The sequence below is a fragment of the Dama dama genome, chromosome 14 (assembly GCF_033118175.1).
Source record: "Dama dama isolate Ldn47 chromosome 14, ASM3311817v1, whole genome shotgun sequence".
In the NCBI taxonomy this organism is placed as follows: domain Eukaryota; kingdom Metazoa; phylum Chordata; class Mammalia; order Artiodactyla; family Cervidae; genus Dama; species Dama dama.
In genome coordinates, this window is record NC_083694.1 from 26,929,588 (window position 1) to 26,950,385 (window position 20,798).

General features: G+C 35.6%; 1 protein-coding gene across 2 annotated transcripts in view; it reads right to left on the reverse strand.

Moving 5' to 3' along the window:
* Window positions 1-20,798, reverse strand: part of LIN9 (lin-9 DREAM MuvB core complex component) — a 91,251-nt gene that overhangs the window by 23,613 nt on the left and 46,840 nt on the right. The window contains exons 8-12 of one of the 2 annotated variants that reach the window (XM_061160161.1): window positions 8,752-8,885; window positions 7,185-7,304; window positions 6,599-6,700; window positions 4,916-4,990; window positions 3,356-3,436 (exon numbers count right to left, since the gene is read on the reverse strand). In XM_061160161.1, the coding sequence (XP_061016144.1) occupies window positions 3,356-3,436; window positions 4,916-4,990; window positions 6,599-6,700; window positions 7,185-7,304; window positions 8,752-8,885 (512 nt within the window). The remainder of the gene's footprint in view (window positions 1-3,355; window positions 3,437-4,915; window positions 4,991-6,598; window positions 6,701-7,184; window positions 7,305-8,751; window positions 8,886-20,798) is intronic. The other variant, XM_061160162.1, reaches the window with a different exon arrangement.

A 20,798-nucleotide genomic window follows, 5' to 3' on the forward strand; every position in this document is an offset into this window, starting at 1 on the left:
TATTTGCAACTCTTGGCCTGGAGTCTCTTCAGGGTTCCAACATGCAGCCTCTTTCAGCCAAGGTTTTAATTTCATCCAACACATCAGGAAAAAAAAAAAAATCCTTTCATACATTGTTAAACAATCTGTTTCCATATATTCTATTTACTTTTTTTTCGTACTTATTTTATGTGGAAATTTTAAGGGACAAGAAGAAAACACATGTCCAGCCTACCATCTTACCCAGCCTACCATCTTAAGTTAGGAGTACAATTAAATCTTTAAAATGCTCATACATTTTGACCCTGCCACTTTCTATACAAAAAAACAAACCAAACCAAATCAAAAACCCCTTCAAAATGGTTTAAAGACCTAAATGTAAGCCCCGAAACCATAACACTCTTAGGACAGAGGCAGAATACTCTTTGACAGAAACTGGTAGCAATATTTTCTTGGCTCAGTCTCCTAAGGCAAAATAAATAAAAGCAAAAATAAACAAATGGGGCCTAATTAAACTTAAAACTTCTGCATAGCTAAGGAAACTATCAACAAAAGAAAAAAACTGTGAAATGGGAGGAAATATTTGCAAATGATGAAGCTGACAAGGGGTTCATATCCAAAATACATAAATAGCTCATACAACTCTAAGAAACCAAACAAACAATTCAATCCAAAAATGGGCAAAAAACTTGAATAGACACTTCTCCAAAAAGGACATGAAGATGGCTAAAAGGCACATGAAAAGATGCTCAACATCACCGATTATTGGTGAAATGCAAACAAAAACCACAATTAGGTATCACATCATACCAGTCTAAATGGCTATAATCAAAAGTCTACAGAAAACAAATGTCAGGGTGTGGAGAAAAGGGAACCCTTGTACATGGCTGGGAATGTAAACTGGTATAGTCAGTACCAAGAGCAATATGGAGGTTCCTCAAAAAGCTAAAAATAGAACTACCGTATATAGGATCCAGCAATTTCACTTCTGAGTATATATCCAGAAAAAATGAAAACACTGATTCAAAAGGATACATGCATCCCAATATTCATAGCAGCACATTTAAAATAGCCAAGACAATGGAAACAACCCAAGTGGCCAGCAACAGATTGGTTTATGAAGACACGGCATACATTGCGTGCTGTGTGCACACGTGTGCGCGCGCACACACACACACACAAATGAAGTTTTACTTAGTCATAAAAAAGAATGAAATAAAACCATTAGCAGCAATGTGGACAGACCTAGAGAATGTTATGCTTAGTGAAATAAGTCAGACAGAGGAAGGAAAATACTGCATGATATCACTTATATGTGGAATCTAAAAAGCAATGCAAATGAATGTGTATACAGAAAGAAAGAGACTCACAGATACAGAAAACAAACCAGTGGTTACAAAGGAGAGAGGAAAATAGGGAGGGATAAATTAGGGGTATGGGATTGATTAACAGATATAAACTACTACATACAAAGTAGATAAGCAACAAGAATATACTGAATAACACTTGGAATTATACCCAGTATCTTACAACCTATCATGGAATATAATCTGACAAAAGCACTAAATCAGTATGCTGTATACCTGAGACTAAGACAATACGACAAATCAACTGTACTTCAAAAAACAAAACAAAATATGAAAGTAAATGCATGGAAGAAGAAATCCATATGCTAAGCATAAAAACATATTTATACCATATACTAGTTTCACAATACTTGAATTTTTATAATGGAAATTATTTCTAATCATAAATAAAATTATAAAGTCTATCAAGAAAATTAGATTTCTGCAGAGTTCCCACATGCCAAGAAGCCAAGCCAACATCAAAATAGGCCTTTATTTTAAAGTAGATAACATTAATTTGGCTGAGTCAAATCTAATACTTTAAGTTGTGAAACCCAGCTACAGGGAAAAGTCCTAGTTAGTGGTGTGAAAGTAAAATAATTTGATTATGAATGAAGATGAAATGGCTTCCCTAGTGGCTCAGACGGTAAAGGATCTTCCTGTAATGCAGGAGACCCAGGTTCGATTCCTGGGTTGGTAAGATCTCCTGGAGAAGGGAATGGCAACCCACTCCAGTATTCTTGCCTGGAGAATTCTACGGACAGAGGAGCCTGGTGAGCTACAGTTCATGGGGTCACAAACAGTCGGACACAACTGAGGAACTTAACACTTTTTTCAAGATGGAAAAAATGATAAGATGATCAGAGGAAATGCAGCCGGGGAACATTGAAAAACCGTAGTATAAAGGGCAGAAGTAGAACTAATGGAAACCAAGATAAGAATTAGAGTCCAGTAGCAAAGAAGCAAGCACATTAATATTACTATGTTTAGGATATACAATAGCAATATGTTATGGCTAATTTTTTTCGATCTTTGATAGTCTGCGTATCTGACAACACTGATTTTATAACATGCCCACATGAGTTAAACTGGGACCAAGAAGCCTGTTCTGGTATCTGTACTACTAAATAGCAGCAAAATTTTAGGTCAAAATCCCTTGACATCTTTGGTCTTCAGTTTTCAATTCCATAAAAATGATGGGTTTGAATTGGATAATTCAAAGTCATGTTCAGATTAAAAAAAACACCTACAAGAAGACTGTTCCTCATTCAGTTCTGTATCTACTTGTCCAGCTGCTTATTCACACCTACCCCTCACACCATTCCATGCAAGAGGTGATTAATGTTATGACAACTCCCTATTCTTGTACTCATGACAGACTCCGGTAATTAGCTAAAGCCCTTTGCCTCCAAGTCTAGTCACTGAGCTCTCCTTTTCTTTCATACTTTCTAGCAACCATTTCTAATCAGTTGGAGATGGTATTTGAGATAAAAACTATTCACCATCCTATAAAATCATAACTATGACTTTCAGTATGATTAAAAAACTTTCTTAGTGAATATTTTCTACATCTTAAAAAATTCTGATAATTATCTCCTATGAATTAAATTAACTCATATATTGTACTCATTAGATTGATAAAATAGGATATAAGTATTGTCAAGATAACCTCAAGATACCAGCCTACATATTTCCTGATTTATTTATTCTGAACCACTTTGAATAACCTCTGCTAATATGATTTCCTTAGTCAGAAGCACCAATGCTAGGAATTCTACACTCATGCAAACTGTCTAAGAATCTAATATATATCCATTAATCCTATTCAATGACATAAAGGAGGTCTAGGGTAATGAACTGTACTGTATTGTTAATTGAGCATGTGTTCAGTATAATAAAACACAGTGAGAGTAAATCAGGATTTTAAAATAACAGTCATCTCTAGGTTTTTTCATAAAATATTTTCAACCCTTAAATATAGAAGCCCCCATCATTTGAAAATGAGACAAGTAAACAAAAAAATATCTTACCAGTTTTTCTGCTTCTGTGTTCATTTCCCTTAATTTCTTGATATGTTCCTTTTTAATCATGAGAATTTTTGATAGTCTGGTCTACAGACAATGAAAAAGAGATGTTTTGGAATAAAGAGAGGCACTTAAATATACCAGGTAGACATCAAACTTGTAAGTTTCCACTAAGATATTTTAGCAGATGTGTTTCAATATAAATATAGCACGGACACTATTTTAGAAATCTGACTGGCTGAGTGGAAGATATTTTAAAATCTACTGTAAGAAGGTACATCAAAACGAGTAAGAAGTCAACCCGAATAAGCTTTCACTGGAACAACGTGTGGACCAATCAGAATAATAACTATAATTAATTGAAGCACAAATATATTAAAATCCATGCATTCAGGCTGATACTTAAACAAAATTAACCACTGTTGGAGAACACTAGTAACCAAACTCATCAACTGGAAAACAAAGTAAAAAAATCAAGCATTTATTCTGCCTTTCCTATACAAACTATGCCGTTAGGTAACCAAATAATAGACTTGGGGAAGTTTTTCCTCTCAGAACGATTTCAGCTAATAAACAAGAACAAGAATGGCACCATTTTGCAACCCTAATGAATGAATGGATCAAGGCATTGATAATTTGTGGCAGCTAACATTATATTAAAAAAGATAAAAAAAATAGGGGTATCCTATCAGGGCTTTCCAGGTGGAGCTAGTGGTAAAGAAACCACCTGCCAATGCAGGAGACACAAGAGATGTGTGTTTGATTTCTGCTTTGGGAAGATCCCCTGGAGTAGGAAATGACAACCCACTCCAGTATTCCTGCCTGGGAAGTTCCATGGACAGAGGAGCCTGGTGGACTATAGTCCATGGGGTCGCAAAGAGTCGCACATGGCTGAGCACTATTACCACACATCCTATCAGAATGCAAAAGTATGCATAAAAGTAGTCATATAAAAACAACTATATCAATCAAATAAAAAACCCAAATCGAATCAAACCTTTATATTCAATGAGCAATTTACATGAAGTACAAAGACAGAAGAGTATACTCATATTATTACAAAGATTCAGTCAGCAAAATCCAAACAGTGGGAGACTCTATGGACAAATAATACAGTTTATGCAACAAAGAGGTTAATGGGAAAAAAGAAGAGCCAATATTTAAGAGCCAGCTAGACAACTGGAATGCTGACTGGATATGTGATGATATTAAGACATGTTTTTATTAACTTTTTAGATGTAATAATAATATTACAGTCATGTGTCTTTAAAAAAAAGGGCCCTTACCACTTAAAGATACATAACAAAATATTTACAGATAAATGATATGATGTTTAATTTCTCAAAAGAGAGAAAGAGGGTAGGAGTATATATGAAATAGAAATGGCCAGGAGTTTCTGATAACTGCTATAGCTAGATAATGGGTTCAGAGAGATACCTTATACAACTCTGTCTGCTTTTATATGTACTAAATTTTTGATAATTAAAAAAAAAAAACAACTGACCTAAGTTGATACAGGTAGAGGGAAGGCCTGGTAAGATATGTTACATACTTGTTGACACTGACCCTTATTAGTAGGTCCAGAGCTCTGGACTGGTCTCCTGTCTTGAGTTGTTGGGTTTTATGGAAATCTGTGAGATTCTATTGAGTAAGAAACAGTAAAAGATGGATGAAGGCAACATCTTTCTCCCATTTTTGGTTTCTCTTTCAGTTCTGTTTCTTGTTAGTTTTTGATAGAAAATCATGCTATTTCCTTCTCATTCTTTTCAAAACTTAGTCCTCTCTTAGAAAGGGTCAGTCTTTTTAGATTCCTCAAAATCCCTAACCCCGAGAAAAAAAATTCATTGCGAACTATGAATTATAAAACTAGCAAAAAATGATGTTTATTTTGTCATAAGAAAAAAATAGTAACAGAAAAAGACAAAAACGTACCTTACAGCTCAACAAGAGCAAACCTGAGTTTCATAAAACTTTAGATATTACAAACGACCAGTACATAAAAGGGCTTTTATTTTTACCTGCTAGAAAGCTTAAAATAATGAAAGCAGTGTTTCAACTAGGCATGACACATAGATTTTGAAGTTAAAATTAAGCACTGCAATCAAAACATCTAAGCAGCAATAAAAACATCAATCCTTTAGTAGTAGTGTATCAGTATTTGGCTTCTGACTCCCTCTGCTGGTGGATCTCTTGCTCTCACTCCTCCTCTTCCTCCTCACCCTCCTTCCCCATCTCCCTCTACCCCTTGCCCAAATATGACATATCAGCTTTGCTTTTACTTCCGCTATTTAACAAAAGAAAGAATGTCTTTAAAAAACAAGTGTCCTAGTTGTGAAATGATAAGCCTTGGCTCTTTTCATATTTAAAAATTTTCATATAAAAATATCTACCTTTGAAAGTCAAAAGGTGTAATTCTGTATTCCAAGGATAATTAACAACATATAACTAAGGAATAAGAAATGCTATACATATACATACAAATGATAAGCCATTTCCTCAAATAACATTAATTGTAAAGGGTAACACTGAATATTTTAATGGCTTATGTTATAAACATTTTTATTTATAAAGACTTTTCTATCCCAAGCCAAACAGATTTATTTTCAAAAAAGAAAAGGAAAGGAAAAGAAACAAATCAAACATCATTAGACTATGATTCAAACTAAATAATTTATTCAACCTAATTTTCAAAACAAACAGCTCATTATATTAAGAGTCAGGCTATTCAAGGAAACTGTTCTATATAATAAGTGCTATTTGTTTCACTTTAGCTTTAGATTTCTTTGTGTCTCATTATTAAGTACTTAGCAAATGAATAGCTATTTGTAGTCTCAGAAAAAAACTAAAGTTCCTGCTAACCAGAGTTGGTCAACATACCTTAAGTTTTGAGGTGACTGATAATGGCAGGATTACTGAGGTTACTAAATAAAAACCTTTATATTTATACAATTTATTAACAGCTAACCATTCATTTCATAGAGTGTATGCTAGAACACTTATACTAGAGTCCTTAACATAGCAAAATAATAAGAACCCAATCCAAGAAAAGCCCAACAAAAATAGACCTCTAAGTCTTTTTTGGCTGTTATAACTTATTTTCAAGCTTTGTTGGAAATAACAGAGTTCTTAAAACACAATGATTTTAAAAGTGTAAAAATATTTGGTCCTAGAAAAATTTTCAACTTTAATAACACAAAAGGTATTGAATTTTTTTTAACAAATGAGCAAAATATTCAGAGCAATTCTTACCACTTGGATAAGGAATTCTACTGGAAAACCACCTAACGTTTCAGTGTCAGAGCCAGAAATTTTACTTCTCCAAGGTGACTGTCCTAATAAGGGATCATTATCCTGTGGGAATAAAAGGGAACCCTTTAACCACTGACCTTTCAAAATGAAGCATTTAAATTTTTTAAAACTTTATTTTAATGAAATATAGTTGATTTATAATACAGTCCTAACTTCTATTATACAGCAAAGTGATTCATTTCTACACATGTTACATTTTTAAAATATTCTATTTCATTATGGTTTATCATAGGATACTGAATATAGTTCTTTGTGCTACACAGTAGGAACTCTCATAAAATTTTTAAATAAAGAGCAAATTCTATTATAATTAATATTGTATTAAAAATCCTATAAAAAGGAAAATATTTCCAAGCTGAAGTAACTATTTTATTTACTTTATTAGCTTTTTATTTAATATCTGACAACTCAAAATAATGTGGGCACCACCTAAAGTTACTACAATCAATGTATGTTTCGTAAGAACATAGTTTACATTCATAATAATCATTTAAATTACTGGTGATATTTAAAAAATATTACTTACTGTAATCGGTGACTGGAGAGGAGGAGTATAATGTAACCGTGGTGGAGTCATAAAAAATCGAGAAGGCCGCTGTTTTTGTCCAAAGGCAGCAATTGGCATCGTCTCATGAGGCTCATTACTCTTTGGGAAAAGAGAACAGGCCCCAAAACTTGAAGAACTTTACTAATCATTTTAGTTTTACAAAAATTCTATTTTAGCATTAAATGCACACTAGTTTATTATGATTTATCATAAAATATATTAACTACGAAGATCAAACAGCTAGAACTTAAATCAGAATATGAATACTACTTGGCTACTAAGATGCTGAATCCACAAAACAGAAGAAAGTGATCTATGAAAGAAAGGAAAGTGATCTATGGCCACCCTTGGCTCTCTCTGTGTTAAAGACTATCTGAGTATTACCCACTGTAATTAAAGGCAATTCTTATCTGGCCAGGGAGAGATGTTTTGGTGATTCATAAAGGAAATTACATTAATGCAACAGAAGAGTAATTTTTCCTTTTTGAAATGGGAGGTTTAAAAATTTCATCCTTTAATGAAAAAAATAAGATTGATATACCTTGCTCTATATTTAGTCCAAATTATCTTTCTCTCCTACTCCTCTCTAAAGTACGTTTGATAAGGAAATTCTTACAATAAGCAGAGTCACAGTTTTTTTAAAAGTATGGAGCAGAAAAAGAGTCTTCTATTTTTATACTAAGGAGATAAATTTTGATTTTTAATTGTAAGTTCACAATCCTTGAAAAGCAAGTTTATAACAAAGGAAGGAAGAGGCAGGGGGATTAATGCAAAGAGTTAAGTTTCCATAATACTTAGAGGCAAACAATTTTTTTTCAAAAAGTTTATTACTCATTAAAAAAACTATCAGAGTTATATTTATTCTTTATATTTTAACTAGTTAGGAAAGTATATAATTTTCATTACATTGCTAAATTAAGCATGATCATGAAATAATGGTTCAAAGTTTAATGGACTATATCAGAGGTTCAAAAGATCTGGATTCAAGACTCAACCTGGCAAGAATCCATCTTGAAAGCCTTGAATAAATTACCTAATGTACTTATGTTTCAGTTTCACCTTATGAAAAGTGGAGGTTATTAACATCCAACTTGTATATTCTGAGGATAAAATAGGAACATATAAAAAATATATATATTTCAAATTATAAGATGTTACTTCAACCTTCAAAGTTGTTTTACAAAACAACTTGTTTTTGTAAACTGAAACAACTTGTTTCAGTTGTTTTATAAAAACAGCTGAAACCCAAGTGTTGTGTAGCTATTCCCCAGGTGCAAGTGTTGTGTAGCTATTTAGTCAAGAGTGATCAGTTGTGTCACACTATAATTTGATGTGGGGAAGGCAGAGGGATGCTAGACTCTGGAAAATGTAGAAGAAAATTAGAGTTCTGCTCCAGGAGTCCAGGAGGCAGGGCTGGGAACCCCCTAAAGATCTCTTCCTTTGTGACTTGAAATTTGATTCTATCATACACACAACCACTAAGAACACTCTATAAAACATATTTTATATGCATAAACCAAATATGTACTGTGAAATAAATACTCACAAGAACTTCATAGTCAGGGATAGTATGAGTTCCAAGCCCTGCCCTATCAAATGTTACTCTATAAGTAGCGTTAAGAGTATCCACAGCATCTATTTGTCCAGTGAAGAGACCATCATGAACACCACGTAATCGTGCTGAAAAAAGAAACAAAAAGGCATTATGGTATTTAGGATACAAAAAACTACCACATACAGAACTGCTCCAAGCATGTACTTCAAAGTGGAGAAAGTACAGTACTGCTGTCTATTAAAGTTTCCAAAAAAGGTATTTAGGTTTAGAAGAATAATTTAAAAACTTTTGAAACAAACAACAAAACTATAAATGGTGATCCTTAATTTGATAAGTGAATGAAACCATATATCTACCAAACTAGGGGGAAAATACTTTTTAAAAAAGTCAACAAAAGAAACTTGGTCATTATACTCATGAATGAAGCACTAGGAATAATTCAAATGAAAAAAAGACAAGGATGCTATGCGGAAAAGATTTACTAGGCTTCAAACTGCTATCCTTAGAAAGGGTAGCCTACAAGGTTGACTTCTGGGAGCCTGAACTTTGAGAGTGTTCCCACTGTTGCCATACTAAGAAAGGTGGTTTACTGTGCCCAGACTGTTTATGCAAACAATGTGGTTACCAGATTTCCAATTCTTGCATATGCCAGGCAAAAGGTGCCTACGTAACCAGTCCCCTATAGAAAACTTGGGCATTGAGTAATGAGTTTCCCTGGTAGAGAACATTTCTTAAGTGTGGTTACAACTTGCTGCTGAAGGAATACTGCAAGTCTTGTGTGACACCACAGGGAGGGGACTCTTGGAAGCTTACACCTGTTTTCCTCTGGACTTTGGCCCCTTGTAACTTTTCCCTTGACTCATTGAAAAAGCAAGAGAGCGCCAGAAAAACATCTACTTCTGCTTTATTGACTATGCCAATGCCTTTGACTATATGGACCACCACAAACTCTGGAAAATTCTTAAAGAGATGGGAATACCAGACTACCTGACCTGCCTCTTGAGAAATCTGTATGCAGGTTAGGAAGCAATAGTTAGAACTGGACACAGAACAACAGATTGGTTCCAAACAGGGAAAGGAGTACGTCAAGGCTGCATACTGTCACCCTACTTATTTAACTTATATGCAGAGTACATCATGAGAAATGCTGGGCTGGATGAAGCACAAGCTGGAATCAAGATTGCCGGGAGAAATATCAATAACCTCAGATATGCAGATGACACCACCCTTATGGCAGAAAGCGAAAAAGAACTAAAGAGCCTCTTGATGAAAGTGAAAGAGGAGAGTGAAAAAGTTGGCTTAAAGCTCAACATTCAGAAAACCAAGATCATGGCATCCGGTCCCATCACTTCATGGCAAATAGATGGGGAAACAGTGACAGACTTTATATTTTGGGGCTCCAAAATCACTGCAGATGGTGATTGCAGCCATGAAATTAAAGGACACTTGCTCTTTGGAAGAAAAGTTATAACTAATCTAGACAGCATATTAAAAAGCAGAGACATTTCTTTGCCAACAAAGGTCTGTCTAGTCAAAGCTATGGTTTTTCCAGTGGTCATGTATGAATGTGAGAGTTGGACTATAAAGAAAGCTGAGCACCGAAGAATTGATGCTTTTGAACTGTGGTGCTGGAGAAGACTCTTGAGAGTCCCTTGGACTGCAAGGAGATCCAACCAGTCCACCCTAAAGGATATCAGTCCTGAATATTCACTGGAAGGACAGATGTTGAAGCTGAAACACCAATACTTTGGCCATCTGATGAGAAGAACTGACTCATTTGAAAAGACTCTGATGCTGGGAAAGATTGAAGACAGGAGGAGAAGGGGACAACAGAGGATGAGATGGTTAGATGGCATCACCAATTCAATGGACATGAGTTTGAGTAAACTCCAGGAGTTGGTGATGGACAGGGAGGCCTGGAGTGCTACAGTCCATGGGGTTGCAAAAAGTCAGACACAAATGAACCACTGAACTGAACTGACTTTCCCCTCTGCTTATTTTGCTTCGTATCCTTTTCTGTGATAAGCCATGGCCATGAACACAACTATTTGCCAAGTATTCTTGAGTTTTTCTGGGGCTTCCCTGGTGGCTCAGTGGTAAAGAATTCACCTGCCAATACAGGAGATGTGGGAGATGCAGGTTTGATATCTGGGTTAGGAAGATGCCCTGGAGGAAGAAAGGGCAACCCAACTCAGTATTCTTGCCTGGAAAATCCCATGGACAAAGGAGACTGTTGGGCTACAGTCCATGGGGTTGCAAAGAGTCAGGTACAACTGAGCGATTGGGCACACTTGTACACACACTTGACTCTTTCTAGTGAATCACCAAACCAAACCCGGGTGTGGTCTTGGGGATCCCTCACATAGATGAATTCTTGTGCCACTATTATTTAAATTCACAGTTTGAAATAACATGAGGAAAATCCAAGGAAACAACAAGGATGAGTGAAAAAATAAGAACATTTAAGACATTAAACTAGGCAAAATGACACATTTTGCTGTGTGCTGTGCTTAGTCGCTTAGTTGTAGCCAACTCTTGGACTGTAGCCTGCCAGGCTCCTCTGTCCATGGTGATTCTCTATTTTTATACACATAAAAATGATATCATTTTAATAGAACACAAATGTTCAATGCAAAGCTATTTAAAAGGATCAACTGATTAAAAACTCGAGTGCAGAAGACTAAAATATCATTTTTAGTCTTTGACTGACCAATTAAGGGAAAATTAAACAGGTATATAGAAGATAGGAGCAATAAAGTTGAATAAACAGAGAATTAGAATTTCTAGTTATGGCAGTATGAAGAGGTTGCTGATTCTTCTGTGCAAAAAGACTTGTATAAACCTGTACAAGACTGTCAAAGACTACCATTTCAAGGTACTGGAAATAGACTAAATGCAGAAAACAATTAAGAAATGAGCCTGTTAGAAAATTGCTAGAACTTCAGGTAAGGATAAGTGAACTCAGTGGCCTTTTTGCAAGAGGCTACTCACATGCCACCATCACCAATAGCTTGACTGGTGAAGAGTTTTTCTAGTGTATGGTTGGTCATGGAAACAGTGCTGTTTGTTGCCAGAGGGGCAGACTGGTTGTGGACCAGTGTGTAAAAACCTGTGAGTGTGTTAGCTAAGAGTGGTGAACTCAATGAGGAAAGAATAAGAAAACCCTACAACTCTGGAAGCCTAAGATGCAGTCCTGTCTGAGGTGAGTGGCAGAACAGGCAGGAATTTAAGAGGGAGTTCCTGTAAACTAGAAAGCCATAAAAAGACTGAAATAAACTCTCCATAAATTTCTGCCTAAGTGGAAAACTATGTGATTTGGTGGGAAAGACCCAAGAGAGTCTGGTAAAGAGCAAAAACTAAAGGATGACTTGGAAACTGACATCAGCTTTGTATGTGTTACCCAGCTACACACACAGACTAGTCTGAGGCCTTTCTGGATTAAGAGGTTTGAGTAAAACCTCTGCCTAAGTCGCTGGCTGACCACCAAGTCTGCATGACTTTATTTATTAAAAATAAATAAAAGGGCAAACAAAAACTGCGCAGAGATATCGGTGGTTGCACCAAGTGTCAGTTGCTCAGTCACGTCTGACTCTGTGACTCCATGTGTGTCCATGGAATTCTCCAGGTAACAATACTGGAATGGGTTGCCATCCCTTCTCTAGGGGATCTTCCCGACTCAGGGATTGAACCCAGGATATCCTGGGTTGCAGGCAGATTCTTTACCATCTGAGCTCCCAGGGCAAGTTACTAAAGGAAATACAACAATTCACACACACACACACACACACACACACAGAGATAGAAAACAGACTTGCTATAATACATTATCTAAAATATCTAGTTTTCAACCAAAAATTACCAGACATGTAATAAAGTAAAAAAGTGTGATTCTTACCCAGAATAAAAGTATAGCAGGTAGAAACTGAAAGAGACGATATATTAGCAGAGTCTTCAAAAGTAGGTTTTAAAAATATGTTCAGAGAATTAAAGACAATGACTTAATAGGAATCTCACAGAAACTGTACAAAAGAACAAAACAGAAACTCTAGAGTTAAAAAGACGATATGAAGAAAAGCATCAGGGAACATTTTAGATAATATATTGTAATAAGTTTGGATTCTACTTTATTAAAGAGAGATCAAGATAGAGATTATCCAATCAGAAGAACACAGAGAACGGAAGACTGAAGAAAAATCAAGACAGCCTCAAAGAGCTGGAGAAAGGTATCAAGTGTACCAGCATATTTGTAATGAGAGATGGAAAGGGAAGGAGAGAAAGTAACAGAAAAAGAAACTGGAAGAAACTATGGCCAAAAATCTCCCATATTTAATTTTAAAATTAAATCCTACTAATCAATGAAACTCAATAAACCTCAAACAGGATAAATATAAAGAGCATCAAATCTAGACACAACACAGTGAGATTTTCAAAATCCAAGGACAAAGAAAGAATACTGAAAGCTTCAAGAGAAAAACGAGTCATCACATGTAGGAGAATAGCAGCACAATGAACAGGTACATTTCTCACTTCTCATCAGAAACGATGAAAGTCAGAAGGCAATAGGGTGCTAACAAGAAAAAACTGTCAGTCAAGAATTCTATATCCTGTGAAACTATTTTTCACAAATGCAGGAGAAATGGAAACATTTTCAGATAAACAAAACAGAATCTGCTGCTACTAGACAAGATAGGAAGAAATACTAAAACACATCCTTTGTGATAAAAGGAAACAATACCAGACCGTAACTAAAACCCACAGCAAAAAAAGAAAAATGCCAGAAATGGTAAATTTGTGGGTGCATATAAAAAACAGTGTATACAAAATACGACACTTTTTCTATTTCCTTCATTTTTAAAAAGTAAGATTATTTAAAGCAACAATTATCAATCTAACACATTTGATGATGACAATAATAAGGAAGTGGGAGAAAATGGAGCTATAGTGGAGTAAATTTGCTATATTTTATCAGAATTAATTCAGTATTAATTAGATTGTGATATGTTCAAACTTCATACTGGAAAAAAAACCTTCATGTTGTATTTCCCAGAGCAATACACACACACACACACACACACACACACACCCATCTAAAAATAACAAAGAAATTAAAATTGTCTACTAAATTTGTACACTAATATACAAATCCTAACTATATAGCTATACTAAGTAAAATTTGTATACCAAACAGTACTTAACACAAAGGAAGGCAGTAAAGGAGGCACAAAGGAGCATGAAGGATGAGACACACTGTAACAAACAGCATGACAGGCATCAGTTCAGTTCAGTCGCTCAGTCGTGTCCGACTCTTTGCGACCCCATGAATCGCAGCACGCCAGGCCTCCCTGCCCATCACCAACCCCTGGAGTTTACTCAAACTCATGCCCATCGAGTCGGTGATGCCATCCAACCATCTCATCCTCTGTCGTCCCCTTCTCCTCCTGTCTTCAATCTTTCCCAGCATCAGGGTCTTTTCCTATGAGTCAACTCTTCACACGAGGTGGCCAAAGTATTGGAGTTTCAGCTTCAGCATCAGCCCTTCCAATGAACACCCAGGACTGATCTCCTTTAGGATGGACTGGTTGGATCTCCTTGCAGTCCAAGGGACTCTCAAGAGTCTTCTCCAACACCACAGTTCAAAAGCATCAATTTTTCAGTGCTCAGCTTTCTTCACAGTCCAACTCTCACATCTATACATGACCACTGGAAAAACCACAGCCTTGACTAGATGGACCTTTGTTGGCAATGTAATGTCTCTGCTTTTTAATATGCTATCTAGGTTGGTCATAACTTTCCTTCCAAGGAGTAAGCGTCTTTTAATTTCATGGCTGCAATCACCATCTGTAGTGATTTCGGAGCCCCCCAAAATAAAGTCTGACACTGCTTCCACTGTTTCCCCATCTATTTGCCATGAAGTGATGGGACCAGATGCCATGATCTTAGTTTTCTGAATGTTGAGCTTTAAGCCAACTTTTTCATTCTCCTCTTTCACGTTCATCAAGAGGTTTTTTAGCATAAATTCAACCATATCAACGACTACATTAACTGTGAACAGACTAATCACTGATTAAAAAGCAGAGGGTGAAGGGGGTCAAAAGTTACAAAGTTTCAATTATAAAATAACTGGATTTCCCAGGCAAGAATACTGGAGTGGGTTGCTATTCCCCTCTCCAGGGGATTTTCCCCCACTCAGGGGTCGAACTCAGGTCTCCTGCATTGCAAGCAGATTCTTTACTGTCTGAGCCACCACAGGGAAGGAGTATAAAGTAAGTTAAGTCTATATAAAATAGATAACCAACAAGGACCTACTGGATAGCAGGGAGAACTATACTCAATATTTGGTAATAAGTTATAATGGAAAAGAATCTAAAAAAGAATATATATATACACACATGGACACATCCATACAAACACACATATATAACTGAATCATTCTGCTATACACCTGAAACCAACACACTGTAAATCAACTATATTTCTATAAAATTTTTTAAAATTGTAAACATACAAAAAGCCATGTACAAAATGTAAAACATGGTGACTATAATTAATACTGAATTATAAACCTGAAAGTTGTTAAAAAAGTAAATCTTTAAACAGTTGTAACTTTTTTGAAACTATGTATGGTAATCGTTATTAGCTAGAATTATTGTGATCATTTCATAATATACACAAATACTGAATCATTATCTTGTACACCAGAAACTAGTGGTAGATGTCAATTATACCTCAATAAAAAATACAATTAGATAAAAATTTCTCAAATTTTTAAAAAGGGAGAGGTTTACAGACTGGCTTAAAGAGAGCAAGACTCAACTATATGCTGTCTATATACTTCTACATGTGTCTGAGACACACTTTATTTTATTGTTTTTAAAAATTTTAATTAATTAATTTTAATTGGAGGCTAATTACAATATTGTGATGGTTTTTGCCATACATTGACATGAATCAGTCACGGGTATACATGTGTCCCCCTTGCCCTGAACACCCCCTCCCACCTCCATCCCCCATCCCATCCCTCTGGGTTGTTCCAGTGCACCAGCTTTTTTTTTTTTTTATTTTTCCAGTGGGTTTTGTCATACATTGATATGAATCAGCCATGGATTTACATGTATTCCCAATCCCGATCCCCCCTCCCACCTCAGTGCACCAGCTTTGAGAGCCCTGTTTCATGCATCGAGCTGGACTGGTCATTTGTTTCACATATGGTAATATACATGTTTCAGTGCTATTCTCTCAAATCATCCCACCCTCACCTTCTCCCACAGAATCCAAAAGTCTGTTCTTTATACCTGTGTCTTTTTTGCTGTCTCACGTATAGAGTTGTCCTTAGCATCTTTCTAAATTCCATTTATATATATGCGCTAATATACTGTACTGCTATTTTTCTTTCTGACTTAATTCACTCTATATAATAGGCTCCAGTTTCACCCACCTCATTAGAACTGACTCAAATGCGTTCTTTTTAACAGCTGAGTAATATTCCATTGTGTATATGAACCACAACTTTCTTATCCATTCGTCTGCCGATGGACATCTAGGTTGCTTCCATGTCCTAGCTATTGTAAACAGTGCTGTGATGAACACTGGGATACGCGTGAGACACACTTCAGATTCACAGATACAAACAGGTTAAAAGTGAAAGAATGGAAAAACATTTACCACAGTAACAACTGTTACATACTGGGATGGCTATATAATAAAAACGGAAGACAAGGCATGAGCTTCCCTCGTGGCTCAGCAGTAAAGAATCCACTTGTAATGCTGGAGATGTGGGTTTGATTCCTGGGTTGGGAAGATCCCCTGGAGAAGAAAATGGCAACCCACTCCATTATTCTTGCCTGAAAAATCCCAGGGACAGAAGAGCTGAGCGGGCTATAGCCCACAGAGTTGCAAAAGAGTCGGACACACACACACACACACACACACACACACACACACACACACACACAGAGTCAGACGTGACTCAGCCACTGAACAACAGCAAAGGTAAGTGATAATACCAGAAACAAAGAGGAACATTTCATAGTGACAACAGAGTCAATGTATCAGGAAAATACGACAAGTATAAATAAATATGCACCTTAACAAAGCACCAAAATACCTGAAGCAAAATCTGACAAAATAAAGTTATAGTTAGAGATTTTAATATTCACTCAGTAACTGATATAACAATAAAACAGAAAATCAGTAAGAATATGGAAGATATGAATAACACTATCAATCAATTTGACCTAACATATATGGAATGATCAACCCAACAGCAAAATACACAGTCCTTTGAAATACACACGGGACATTCTGCAAGGCAGACCAAATGACAGGCCATAAAACAAGTCTCAACAACGTTAAAATAAGTAAAACTATACAGAGTACTTTCTCCAGCCGAAACAAAAAGAAATTAGAAATTACTGAGTCTTCATCAAGCAGACTTCGTTATATAAAATAAGCCAAGAGAATACTTATAACATGAATAGTGTAAGAACTCAAATATATTCTGGACGGAGGACCATCTTATGTTCTGATATATACTGTATACTTAAATACACCAAACTTTAGAGGGAGATTTATAAACCTTAGAGAAAACTCTCTTTCTACACTTCTGTGGTATTTTTGTTTTGTTTGCTTTGAGAATGTATTGCTTTTATAAATCAACAAAAAGAAGACATTTCCATAATTTTTTATGTGGATGTCATTATGTCCCTCTACCACAGACCTATATTTTAAATCAAGTTCCCCTATTATTATAGGAGTATCTATCAGTTCGAGTGATGACTAAATTCTAACCAGTTTTACTTAACTGGTTCAAAGATTTTTAAAAATATTTAAACATCTTCATCTCTAAGGCAGCCCTCTCATTAACAGCCATTTCTGTACTAGATTACTGGTGCCGACAAAGCAAACCTAAAATAACAGAAGCAAAAGCAGCAATGTAAGTTAGTATATTACACATGATAACTCAGGGGTGAAAAGCACTCCTGGTCAGGAAAGTAAGAGAAAAATATTGCTGTTGTTATCAGCACTTCCTCTATCCTAAGGTTTTGAGAATACTTTACAATTAAGAAATTTCAAAAACATCAGGCAGAGTAAATCCTACTAATCCATAAATCATACTAGACAGTGTCCACTTACACTTGTTACCCTACCTCAGTTATTAAGAGCATCTCCTCCCCTACTCTCGGAAGACCCTCATGTGGGTGATAATTACACGGCCACTCTACTCCTCTGACTGTTTATAGGCTCAAATACACAATGCAACAAAAAGAGACTTAGATAACCTACATTACTTTTAGGACAGTTCCAATTCTTTAAATTTCTTAACAAGCCAATCATTTAAAAAATCTCTTCTTAAACCCTGACTTCTCTGACTACATAGAGTTCTAGAACTACTCAGAGCACAGGACAATGGATGAACAACTTCTTAAATTAATACAATGTGGCTAAAGTATGATGTCTAGACATTTCCCCAAAACTTCTCCACTATTCAAATTTTCCATCATTTTGGTGTTTGTCAAAATTCTTGTGTTCTTAACTGTGTATCTAAGAATCATGTACAGTCACTTTTTACCGGTTGCTTTTTCACTTACTGCACAATCTCAAATCAGTTACTTTAAAAATTCCTTTGTTGCTGTTTTTGAGGAAAAATCTGTCTACTACTTCTTCTTTACTAAGAATTTTCTTCCCAATAAGGAGTGTGAAATTTTGCTTGATTATATACTTTTTCTCTCTAGGTAACATTTCTCTCTAGGTAAAATGAAAACGTAAGCATATAATTCTATAAGTTTTGACAAATGAAATCATCCATCCTTATGAAGTCATGAAATATTCTTATCCCAGAAAGATCCCCATTCCCAGGCAATCCTTTCTTCAGAAGTGACCACTTTTCTGACAATATTTTTCTACCATAAACTAATTTTGTCTGTTCTACAACTTCATATAAATTGAACCATATAATACACATTTTTTAGTTTTCAAGCTTCTTTCACTTAGCATACTGTCCGAAGTTAATCTAAACGTCAGTAGTTTCTTTTTATTGTCAATTTATATTTCACTGTGAGACAATTCCATGTTATGTTCATCCATTTGCCTACTGTTGGCGTGAATCTGGGTTTTGGCTATAAAATTGGAAAAAGATGCTATGAATATTCTTGTACATAGCCTTCTGCGAATAGCACTTTTCATTTCTCTTACTTAAAATACTGTGCAGCAGAACTGGTAGGTCATAGAGCAGGCATAAATCTAATTTTATTAAAAATTGTCATGCTTTTACCTAGATGTCCATCGGTAGACGAATGGATAAGAAAACTGTGGTACATATACACAATAGAATATTACTCAGCTATTGAATGCATTTGAATCAGTTCTAATGAGGTGGATGAAACTGGAGCCTATTATACAGAGTGAAGTAAGTCAGAAAGAAAAACACCATACAGTGTATTAATGATATACATGGAATTTAGAAAGAGTAATGATGACCCTATATGTGAGACAGCAAAAGAGACACAGATGTAAAGAACTTTTGGACTCTGTGGGAGAAGACGAGGGTGGGATGATTTGAGAGAATAGCACTGAAACATGTATATTACCATGTGTGAAATAGATCACCAGTCCAAGTTTGATGCATGAGACAGGGTGCTCAGGGCTGGTGCACTGGGATGACCCAGAGGGATGGGATGGGGAGGGAGGTGGGAGCGGGGTTCAGGATGGGGAACACATGTACACCCATGGCTGATTCATGTCAATGTATGGCAAAACCCACTACAATATTGTAAAGTAATTAGCCTCCAATTAAAATAAATTAATTTTAAAAATTGTCATGCTTTTCTCCAAAGTGGTACACCATCCTATCAACAATGAATTATGGTAGATCCACATCTTTGTCAACATTTGATGTTATCAGGAGTTTCAATTTTAGCCATTCTGGTGTGTGTAGTGGTATTTTATTATGCTTTTAATTTGCACTTCCATGATGATTAATTGATGCTGAGTGCTGTTTCATGTGCTTATTGACCATTCATATATCTTCTTCTGGGAAGCCTCTACACAAGTATTTTGTCTAATTTTTTAACTGAATTATTTGTATTTATCACTAAATGAGTTATTTATGTTTTCTAGATGTAGTCCCTTTTCAGATATAAGATTTGGAAATATTTTTTCCTAGTATATGGCTTGCCTATTTGTTTTCTTGGTGTTGGCTTTTAGTGGGCAGAAGTTTTAAATTTAAGCCTAATGTAAAAATCACCTTTATTTTTTTGATAATTACTTTTTTGTCAGATCCAAGAAATTTCTGCCTACTTACAGATCACAAGATATTTTCCTGTGTCTACTTACTGAAGTTTTATAGTTACAGCTTTTACATTTAGTCCTTTGGTCCATTTTAAATTAAGCTTTTTGTATAGCATGAGGAAAGGTCAAGGCTCATTTCCATATAGATATCTAGTTGATCAGTCATTTATATGTATAATTATTTTTTAATTCTTATTGCTATTTTATCTATTCTTTTTTGGCTGTGCAGCATGTGGGATCTTAGTTACCAATCAGGGATCAAACCTGCACCCCCTGCAGTGGAAGCACAGTCTTAACCACTGGACTGCCAGGGAATTCCTGCTCATTTCACTTCAGCTTCAAATAATATTCCATGTGTGGATGTACCAGTTTATTCATCTAATGAAGGACACAGTGGTTCTTCCAATTTTGACAATTACAAATAAAGCTACTGTAAACATCCACATGCACTTTATTGTGCAAAAATAAGTTTTGAACTCATTTGGGTAAACAACAAGGAGTGTGACTGCTGGATTATGTGGTAAGAATATATTTAACTTTGTAAAAAACTGCCAAACAGGTTTCCAAAGTGGCTGTACCGTCTTGCACTCTCACCTGTTGCTCCACATTCTCACTAATGTTTGGTGCTGTCAAGTTCTTGATTTTGGCCACTCTAGTAGGTCTATAATGGTATTTCACTGTTCAGTGTGCATTTCCCTGATGACACATGATTGTCTGATGCTGATCTATTTCTTAGCACTGCCTCTTTTATG